The sequence below is a fragment of the Microtus ochrogaster genome, linkage group LG9 (genome assembly GCF_000317375.1).
Source record: "Microtus ochrogaster isolate Prairie Vole_2 linkage group LG9, MicOch1.0, whole genome shotgun sequence".
In the NCBI taxonomy this organism is placed as follows: Eukaryota; Metazoa; Chordata; class Mammalia; order Rodentia; family Cricetidae; genus Microtus; species Microtus ochrogaster.
In genome coordinates this window covers 10071745-10082569 of record NC_022034.1, presented here as the reverse complement: position 1 = coordinate 10082569, position 10825 = coordinate 10071745, and the positions used below count along the sequence as shown (strand labels likewise).

At 47.1% G+C, this 10825-nt stretch overlaps 1 protein-coding gene across 1 annotated transcript in view; it reads left to right on the top strand.

Moving 5' to 3' along the window:
* Igf2r (insulin like growth factor 2 receptor) overlaps positions 1-10825 on the top strand; it is a 93169-nt gene that overhangs the window by 14996 nt on the left and 67348 nt on the right. The window contains exons 2-4 of the mRNA XM_013352341.2: positions 8780-8919; positions 9667-9791; positions 10567-10665. Coding sequence (XP_013207795.1) covers positions 8780-8919; positions 9667-9791; positions 10567-10665 — 364 coding nt within the window. The remainder of the gene's footprint in view (positions 1-8779; positions 8920-9666; positions 9792-10566; positions 10666-10825) is intronic.

Here is a 10825-nt window from a genome sequence, read left to right as displayed (position 1 = left end):
GGGAATTGAACTCAGAACCTTTGGAAGAGCAGGCAATGCTCTTAACCACTGAGCCATCTCTCCAGCCCCTTTCTCATTTTTTAAAGGAAGACAAATTACTGACTCATGTGCTTGTTAATTTTATGACTGATTCTGTCATACTGGCTTTGTGTGCTGATAATTATAAGCCAGTGATTAAATATTGACCAGCTACATGATTACAAGCTGTCACTGTCATCTTAAGACTTATAGGCAGTTGGGGAACTAGGAGGATACATAACTGAATGGGGAAGAGGTTGAGTTAACAGAGACGTACCTGTTAGAAGACAGAAAGAGACCCAAGAAGTTTCTAAGGTATTTTTCATTAAGGGATTGGCATGCAAATAATTTGACCATAGAAGTATTCGTGTGCATGCACACTAGCTCCCCTGTTGTGTGTATGCGTGTGTGTGTGGGCAGGCACGCAAATGGAAAGATCAGGAGAGAACCTTGGGTGTCCTTGCCTTCCCTCTGGTTTTGACAAGGGTTCTTATGTATCTCTGTCGTGTATCTGTCTCCTTAGAGGGCTGAACTAACTGACCCTTGACTACTGAGTCTGGCTTTTAGGTGGGCTCTGGGGATTTTTTCCTAAGAGTAAATAGATTTGGTTTTGTGTGTAAATTTAAAAATACTTAGAACAATTTATTATTTTTTATTGTGTGTGTGATATGTGTCTACGATGGTACATGTGTGAAGGTCAGGTATGTAGAAATTGCTTCTTCTACTATGTGGATCCCAGGGAACTCAGGTTGTCAAGCTTGACAGCAAATGTTTTAGCCCCACAAGCCATGTTGCTACCCTGCCCCCTTTTGTTTTTCTTTTTTGTTTTCTTCTTTTGAATCTATGATGACCCTCCTGTCCTGGCTCTACCCCCCCCCCCCATCACCTTGGAGTCAGAATCTTGGCTGTGTGGCCTCCTCCTGCCTCCACCTCTACAGTGCTGAGATAATAAGATACACACACTCACTGTTCCTGACCTACAGTGTCACAGACTTTTAAGATTTTAAAAATGAAAACCCTTCAAGTTATATCCGTCTTAAGTTAGGGGTTTTTGCTGTGAAGAGACACCAGGACCACAGCAACTCTTTGGGGTTTTTTTGAGACAGGATTTCTCTGTGTAGCTCTGGCTGTCCTGGAACTTGGTTTGTAGACCAGGCTGGCCTTGAACTCAGAGATATGCCTGCCTCTGCCTCCAGAGTGCTGGGATTAAAGGCGTCTGCCACTACCACCCAGCCACAGCAACTCTTATAAAAGAAAACATTTAAATGAGGCTGACTTACAATTCAGAAGCATGGTGGTACACAGGCAGACATGGTACTGGAGAAGTAGGTGGGGTTCTTTTGATACATGGATCCACAGACAGCAGGAAGAGAGAAACCCTGGGCCTGGCTTGAGCTTCTGAAACCTCCAAGCCCACCCCTAGTGACACACTTCCTCTAACAAGGCCACACCTACTCCAACAAAGCCATGCCTCCTAATAGTGTCACTCCCCATGAACCTATGGGGTCATCTTTATTCAGACTACCACAGTCTGTAAGTTGGCAACATCTTTGAGGATATTCTGAAATTTAAACCAAATGAGGTTAAAGTGGAACCTCAGAGCCACTGCTGAGGCCTAGGTAACTTGAACTTGTAGGCCGTTCAGGAGAGGGCTATTGCCCTCAGACTGATCCGTGCTCAGTTTTTCTAGTGAGGGGCGGACTCAGCCCATGTGTTTGCTAACCACTCCTGTTGAGTGTGTTTCTACCACCACACTCACTTTAAAATTAGAGATAGCTCATCAAATACACAGCATGTTTGTGATATCCGGACCTCTTGGTTTGTATCTGTGTTTACAGTCCCTCTAAAGGAAGGGGCCCGAGTGAGTCTGAGAGCAGTGGAGAGGATGCTTCTCTGCTCAGAGGGAAGGAACCTGCCGGGCGTGAGGAGTCTGGTCTGCAGTTTGGCAGCTCTAGGCCAAGGCACAAGTAGCCTGCTGTTTAGCGCCAGGTGGTCTGGGCTTAGTGTTCCCCAGTGTTTCCTTCCAGGTCACTCTGAGAAGTCGCCCTCCTCTGAGATCCAAATGAGTTTTGACAGCATACACAAGAAAGGGAGTTTCTGTATCTTGGATGTGCCTATAAAAGAATGACTTATTGTTGTGTTATTGGATAAGATGGTACTGTGCACGGGTGGCTATGAGATGAAACAGGAACTTGGAAGTCTATATCACATCTGTCATTTTTTTTAAAGATTTATTTATTTATTATGTATGCAGTGTTCTGCCTGCATGTATGCCTGCAGCCAGAAGAGGGCACCATATCTCATTATAGATGGTTGTGGGCTCCTTGCTCACATGTGGTTGCTGGGAATTCAACTCAGGACCTCTGGAAGTGCAGCCTGTGCTCTTAACCACTGAGCCATCTCTTCAGCCCCCACATCTGTCATCTTAATTGCTTTGTGTGTGTGTGTGTGTGTGTGTGCCCGCGTATGTGAGTATGTGCACGAGTGTTGCATGTGTGAGTGGATATGTGTGTGTGGGAGTTATGTGTGCTCATGTGTGTGAGAACTTTTCAGTGTTGTCATTGAAACTAAATACTTTCCAGAAAATGTAAATTATCTTAAAAATGTAGACTAAATGAGACAGTTGACCCTAGTGGTACAGCTCTTATCCTTGGAGCTTGGCTAACCCGGTTTTTCCTGGCCTAGCCACTTCATAGCTGGATGGCACTGGGCGGTCATACTTGTTCTGAGCCTTGGTGTTTTGCCTCCTAAGCTGAGGAATTCAAGAGTATTGAAGATGGAGCAATTGTTGGGGTGGGTGCTACTTAGGGGTTGGCGCTGGGAGGAGCCTTGTCCTGAGGCACACATAGCCTGGCGTCCTGCTCTCCCTCTGGTTCCCTGGTACTGAGGATGGGGGAGGCCCTCATGTATGCCAGGCTCACTATCCTTAGCTGTCTCTCCAGCCCATTTCCTCCCTAATGTTTTGGTAAGTAGTAGTAACCTGGAACTAACCTTCAGGTGGCCTTGGCCATAAAAGTACACAGATCTTAGTGACTTAGCCTGTAGAACTTAACTGAAGAGAGCAGTTTTGTGTTCCAGAATCATCCCGTTTGTAATGTAGCCATTGGTAACCTTGAGTTCCTGACTCTTACCTCTCATGCTCGTACTGCCATCCTGGTTTATATATGGTGCAGGGCCTCTGAAGCAGTTGCTTTTTGTTGCTGTGATGACCAAGACAACTTATAGAAGGAAGAGTTTATTTCACCTTAGGGTTCTAGAGGGACGCTCTGTAATGGTGGAAAAAGACGGCTGAGACATTCCCATCCAGGCATTCGGTCTACAGGCAGGGGGCTCTGAGAACAGACTGGAAGCTGGGTGTGGCTGTGAAAGCCTGTCTCCCAGTGACGTGTTTCCTTCAGCAGGTCTCCACTTCCTAATGTTTCATAACCCACCCAAGAGCACCCCTAACTAGGAATCACGTGTTCAGATGTGTGTGCCCAGAGGGGTCGTTCTACTTACAATTGGGTGTCCTCATTTGAGGAGAGAGACTGAATTTTGCAAGGGTGGGACAGTGGGCAGATTTCAGGCTGTGTGTCAAGTTGACCAACTATATCCCCAACCTTGGTGTTTCTTCCTCCTCACTGCCTGTTGCATGTCACGGCCACCCTCGACCCGCAAGGATGACGCGACCACCAGAGCTCTTCTCACTGCAGTTTTATTCCAGGACTTTTTACACCTCTCTCTCTCTCTCCTCTCTCCTTTTTTCTTCTCTCTCTCTGGGCAAACCTCTCCCAGCTCTTAAGTAGGCATGGGCTGCCAATCCCGGATTGCCAGGTGGGCACTGCCCATAGGCCCACGCTATGCAAGCAGCTGATGATCATTGCGTGATCATAGCATAGGTCAGGTCTTAGCCATCTCAGGAGTTGATTATACGTCTCCATCAGGTGTATCCACGCAGCTCGCTACAGTTGCAATCCCTCAAATGACTTTCAGTAACAGTGGAGAGCTGTGAGCATGCCCCTGGACCTCACTCCTCGGGAGGGTGTGGAGACATCTCGTGTGCTCAGCTGCTGGTGTCTCCTCAAAACTGTGCCTCTTGGTAGAGTTAAAAGATTAAGGCTTTGCTTTCCCTTTGAGCTAGTGAACTGCCTGCCCTGCCGCCTTTGTCCAGTCTTCACTGTATAAACTTGGTAAAGGGTGGACTTTGGGCACCTTTCTTGCTTAGCAGTGAACTGTTGCTACGGGATGGAATTTTAGTTTTGACTGTCCGTATTTGTTTCAAATAGAGAATTCTTTTCTAAAAGATAAAATGCCAGTTTGTGGTCCGCTCACTTCACTCTCTGGGGCTCTCATTCTCAGGTGCTTGCATGGCCAGACCAATGTTGAGGTTTCAGCTTTTACAGACTCCGTTCTAAGGATGGTTACAGCCCGGGCCATTTGACTGCTTGGCCTTTGACCTGCCAGAAAATTAACAGTCATCTAGTTCATGATTTTAAATGTAACAACTTCTACTGTTTATTTTTTGCTTTCTTTTTCTTTCTTGGTTCAAGGTCTCACTGTACAGCCTTAGCTGTCCTGGAACTCTCAATGTAGGCAAGGCTGGCTTCGAACTCAACAGAGACCTGCCTCCTGAGCACTGGGATTAAAGGCATGGACCACTATGCTTGGCCTGAAATGGGTTCCCGGCTAGTCCAGGCTAGGGTAGGCTTCACTCTGTAGCCAGTTTGTCCTTAAACTATTGATCCTCCTTCCCTGGCTGCCCAATGTCCATCCCTGCACCTTGCCCTTGACTTCAGACGTGCAGTCCCTCCTCATTAACACGGCTCTTCGGTGCTTCTTTCTCCCTCTCTTCGGCTTATTGAGAGCCATACACACCCTCGGGTCAGCTTGCTCTCACCGCACTGCAGGATTGACTCGGCTCCTGGGAGTTCCTGACGTGGTGTTTCACTGAGTGACAGTGCACAGGTGCCAGGCCTGTCATGTTGGATTGTTTTAAAGCAGCTGTAGTGTTCGCTGGAATTAGATCTCCAGTGCTAACAGCCTGCAGATTGCTAGGTTTCCGTTTAAAAGACACTGTGACCGAGTCTTTGCTCTTAGGTGGTGTGACTAAGAGCTGAACTAGCACACCTCCCTGGGAGCTGGGGGTTGAGTTCCATGGTGCCGAGGGCATCTGCCGGGGAGGGTTGCCCATGAGCCCCTAAATCAATTCCGAAGAAGCTGTGTTCAAAGACTTGAGTAGTTAACAGGATCTGCCCTCCCTGATTATATCATCACTTCCATTTGATAAATGTGTGAGATACCAAGTGTATGTCTTCGGAAAGCAGCCTTCTCTCTGACTTCTGCGCACCTCACCGAACCCTGTTCATTTCGCTCCCAATGTTTGGTTCTCATTGCAGACTTCTGTGGCACTGTGGGTACTTCAGTCACTGGGCTGTGAGGAGCTGTACTGATGTCAGGCTAAGGTTTTCAGTGAACTGCCTGCCTGCCAGCTTGGAAAAACTTGGAATTACAGCTCGCAAATGAGAGATTAGCATTTCTCTGAAACTCCCCATAGCAATGATATGTGCTAGTGTCCTGCAAATTGCTACCTGACCGCTTTAAGGAAAGCTTCACTTTCTTCACATAGAATCAAGATTGCTTACTGCAGGATGGGCATGGCTGACCCTGCCTCTGTGGCCTCCCTACCCGCTGCCGACTTCTTAGCCCTCCAGCTTTAACCAAGTTGCTCTCTTTCTTTTTTCCCCTTCACCCCTGAAGTCACTGCTACTTCTCAGGGCTCAGAGTAATTCCCCAGCCTGGCACAGCTGTGCCGTAGTCTTCAGTGATCCACTGCTTGCCCCCACTGACTCAGTTTCCATCAGAACTTATATATATATTGTGTGTACTGCTCACTTATTTCCCTTCCTTCTTCCAGGGGCCTGGGAACTTGGTCATTCTGTACCTCTTGGGAAACCCTGTGGCTGGGCCTCTGTAATCCCAGCACTGGGGAGAGGGGGATACGGGCATAAGGGATGCCTACAAGTTTGGAATCCACCCCCACCCCCATACACACACACCATGAAACAAACTAAGCGTGCGCCCATGTCCCCCCTCCGCCCCAGCCTGAGGAAGAAGAAACAGGTTTTATTGATGATTTTCTCTGGGCCAGCTACAGTGCTTGAGTGATTTTTTTCATACATGATCCTCCTGGCTCTGGAGGTAACTAAGTCTGTTGAGTAGTCGCTGCTTTAAAGCCTGACTTCACCCCAAAGGCCTGGCACTTAAGTAACCAGTTTTTCAGGTTTGTAGTAGTTTAGTGGCCACAAATTCCCAGGACACTCCGTCACCTGCCAGATGCTCACACACCCTTCTTTTGGGCAGGGGCCTCTGATCCTGGAGTCCAGGCCCAAGGTTAAGAGAGCTTTTCGTCCATGATGCTAGTGGTACTGCTTGGGCAGTAAATTCTAGTCAGAGAAGGCTACGGACAGTACCTGGTAGCTTTGGGAACTTCTGTGGGTGTTTCCGTGGGGCAGTAGTCACAGGGTCACATGACTAGAAATGGGTGGGAGCTGTCTCACTTCTGAACCTCTACCTCTGGGTAGGCTTATCCCAATAAGTCTGATTTAGTCTTTCCTCCTCTCATCGGAACTGTTCAAAGTTAATCAGGGTTTTTGTTTTGTTTTGTGTGTGTGTGTATATCGTAGTGATATTTCATTTGTATTTTAATAAATAAAGCTTGCCTGAAGATCAGGGACTAAAACAGCTCCACTGGTCAGCTTTACAGACCAGGCAGTGGTAACACATACTGCTAATACCAGTCACCACACTAGTTGCCATAGAAACTGTGTGGTAACATGCCTTTAATCTCAGAACTAGAGAGGATTATAAAATGGGAGGAGACAGCTCTTAGTCTCAGTCTCGTTCTGAGATTCCTGGAGGCAGGATCGCCATTTCAGACTGAGGTAGAGGTAAGAGCCAGTGGCTGGCTGTTTTGCTTTTCTGACCTTCAGGTCCAATTTCTCTCTCTGAGTTTTTATTAATCATGCTTCAGTATGTGTGTGTTTTGTTTTTTTTAAAGCACATTCTCAAGAAACTTCTTACCCACTCTCTTCCTTTTCTTTTTACCCTTGCTGAGGAAATGGACTCCAGTTTATAAAATGGGCAAACATACTCCCAGGGAAGAGTAGAGGAAGAGTAGATAATTACTTGGCAGAACCAAAAAATCCCAATGATTTTGTATGAGGTGTTCAGGTTGACAGTAGCAAGTAGTCAGAGAGGGTTCTGCAGAGTTCTCTGTAGGGAACCGGCCTTGTCTCGTGGTGAACAGAGTTATCAAGTCATTTGAGGTCCAGACTGTAGTCTGCCAGAAACAGGCCAGCTTTACACATTATAGTCTTAAAGAAAAAAATAACAGAATAAAAAACTTGTGAAATGGAGCTCGGCTGATGGAGTCTCTGTCTAACATGCAGCTAGGGGCCTAGGTTTGGCCCCTGACCTCAGCACTCAGGAGATGGGGACAGGGTCGTCAAGGAAAAAGCTTGAGAGTTAAAAACAATCCCTTGGAAAGACTGGAGAGATGGCCTAGTAGTTAAGAGCCCTGGCAGCTCCTAAATGCCTGCAACTAAAGTTCCAGAGGAACTGACACCCTCTTGTGGGCTCCTTGGGCACCGTACATATGTAACGCACAGATGTACATGCTGGCAAAATAACCATACATATAGAATATTCAACACAAAATAAAATACAGCAGTCTTCTGGGTCTTCAGCACTCTGGGGTGACTGGGCTGGACCCACCTCACACAGTGTGACTTAAGTAGTAGCTCACCTGAGTTGATGTTCTTAGAGTAAGGATGGATTTGAGTATTCTCAGGTTTTCCCAGCCAGGTGGTATGGGGTAAAAGGGCCAGCCAAAGAAACCCACCCTGGCCCTGAAACCAGTGCTAAAGAAACACACTTTGACTCTAGACTCAGAGTCAGTGAAAGAAATATGCCCTGGCCCTGAAATTAGAGCCAAAAGGCTAAAAAGGGCCAGTGAAAGAAAGACTCCTTGGCCCAGAAACCAGAGCCATTCTGCCCTTGATCAACTAAGCAGAGAACGGACCAATCACTGAGCATGAGATCTAGCCAATCTGAGCTCGAGGGACTGAAATCTGACTAGTTCCACCCTGAAAATCTCCTAAGGAGCCCTGTGTAAGCATTTTCACCCTGACAGAGGCAGCCGCTCTCCTGGGTTCTTCCCTTCCAATAAATCTCTTGACCGAGGATTGAGTGAGACCTTCTTTCATGGGGAGCAGAGACTGAGCAGGGCTGAAAACAGCTTGGCTGGGGAAGCCTTCTGCTGGAGCAGGGCTGTAAGCTGCTACGCTTACAGTGACCTGTGGTATTCCTTGGCTCCTGACTTCTAGAATCCCTTTCCATCTGAGCTGTAATGCTTAAGGTGGCACTTGGTAGATTCTATCCTGGCCACTTTTTATTTTATTGATTTATTATTTTTTTTTTTTGATTTTTCGAGACAGGGTTTCTCTGTGGTTTTGGAGCCTGTCCTGGAACTAGCTCTTATAGACCAGGCTAGTCTCAAACTCACAGAGATCTGCCTGCCTCTGCCTCCCGAGGGCTGGGATTAAAGGCATGCGCCACCACCGCCTGGCTTTTTCAAGTTTGCCACATTTGACTTGGTATTTTTGGCTAATGAAAGTATCTTCTTATTTGCAGTAGTTGAAACAAATATGGCTAGCATATCAAATCAGAGAGGAGTTAATTGTCAGGTCAGTGACAGTGACAAATGGCCTATCTTCTTTTCTAGCTACACTTGGGAAGCTGTTGATTCCAAAAACAATGCAGTTTATAAGATAAACGTCTGTGGAAATGTGGATCTTCCAGAGTGTGGGCCGACAAGTGCTGTTTGTATGTGTGACTTAAAGACAAAAACCTTTCGATCAGTGGGTAAGTAAAATAACATTATGTAAGCATAATGCATGGCTCTAGTGGTGTACACAACTGTATGCTTATAATATAAATAACATAAATAATAATTTAATAGACATTTTTTAAAAGATTATTTTGGCCATGTGTTTGCGCTATTCGGGTTCCCACAGCTTTGGCTTTGGGTTCCCAGTTCTTACAGCTTTGGGTTGGGTGTGGGTGCAGGTTCGAGTTTGTGCTTCCGCTGCATGGGTTCGGGTTTCTGCGGCACGCCTTCAGTTCAAGATCTCGGTTTTTGCCGCGCTTTCTGCAGTGCGGTATGGCAGGGCTTCGAAATTCCGGTTTCTGCAGCGCCCCTAGTTTCGGGTTTGGATTCCCGCGGCTCGGGTTTGTGGGTTCCTGTGGTGTTGTTTCGGTTCATGGAGTCCCTTCGCTCGGCTAGGCTCTGGGCAGTCCCCTCACGTGGAGTGTGGATCAGGCTTGGCTGCACTGCAATTAGCTTGTCCCCCTCACGCCTAGCTGGGCTTGGCCAAAGCTTGCCTTTGGGGCAACAGAGTGCTGAGTGACTGTCCCCCTGCAGCTGTTCTTTGTAAATCTTGCAGCTCAGATGGAAAGGGACCTAGCCTTCTGGGTTGGAAGTTGGGCTGCATTTGAAAAGACAACCCAGCATGCTTAACGCTCCTGGTTTGTGTAGAGCTTATCTGTGAGCAGAAGGCCCTATATGTCGTATGTGTGTTCACTATTTTCATCCTGATTCCCTCGGAATAGGCGACTCTCATTTGAAAAGTTCATCCAGATCCCTCCTGGAATTCAACACCACCACGGACTGCCACCCTTCAGATTCCCAGCACAAAACGCAGAGCAGCATTACGTTTCTGTGTGGGAAGACCCTGGTGAGTGGGCCACAAGGCGTAGTCTCCCTTCTGGCATTCTTGTGAGAGAAATCCTGATCCAGGAGGGATAAAGGCTAAAATTAACAGCCAGACTCGGTCCACATTCACTCACCCCATCCAGAACCACTAAGTAGGCAAATCTTAAACATGGTGAGACTTGAGTTAGGATGAATGTTAATTTTGAATCAGCCCGTAACTGCTCAATTGTACACATTGAGATCTTAATGTCTCTGGGTGGCATCATGAACTGTGGAGGTGGTGATGAAGAGTAAACTAGCTGCTGACTTCTGCCGATTGCTCTAAGGGTTTGGTGTTCACTGTATGGGAAAGAGGGTTTGAAGATGAACTGGGGCTTTGCATATGGGTTGGGGAGGTAGAAGTTAGTTACCGAGGGTCTGTTGATCTGGAGTCATCTCTGGCTGCCAGAAGGGACTGCCTGGGGTGGGGTCTGTTGAGTCTACAGGGCTCCCTAGGGACCTCCTCACAGGATGTATGAGGTCATACTTTCTGGCTTTGATTTTGCTGATTTTTGGTCAGAGAACATTGGGCTCTTGAGAGGAAGATGAAGACTCACTTCCCATGCGCTTACTTTGCTTGTGGAATTGGAGCGGCTGGTGTGTCTGGAGACTCTGCTATCCCAGCCTTTCCATTTGGGGAAGTTCTTGGTAACCTTGTTACACAGCAATTAGGACTCCTTGTCACACCGTTAGTTTACCTGTGAGGTGAAAGAAGCTTTCACTATCAAGTGGTATGGTAACTTTTTTTTTTTAAACAGGGAACTCCTGAGTTTGTGACTGCCACAGACTGCGTGCATTACTTTGAATGGAGGACTACTGCAGCCTGCAAGAAGGACATATTTAAAGCTGATAAGGAGGTAATGGGGTCGGGGCCTATTTGGCTATGAAATCTACTCTGGAGACCCCGAGAGACAGAAAGGGTGTGGATTTGGATGGGAGAGGAGGGGGAAGAATTTTGAGGAGTTAGAAGAGGGGAAACCATAATCAGAATGTTTCTTTGTAGTAATATGAGCGGCG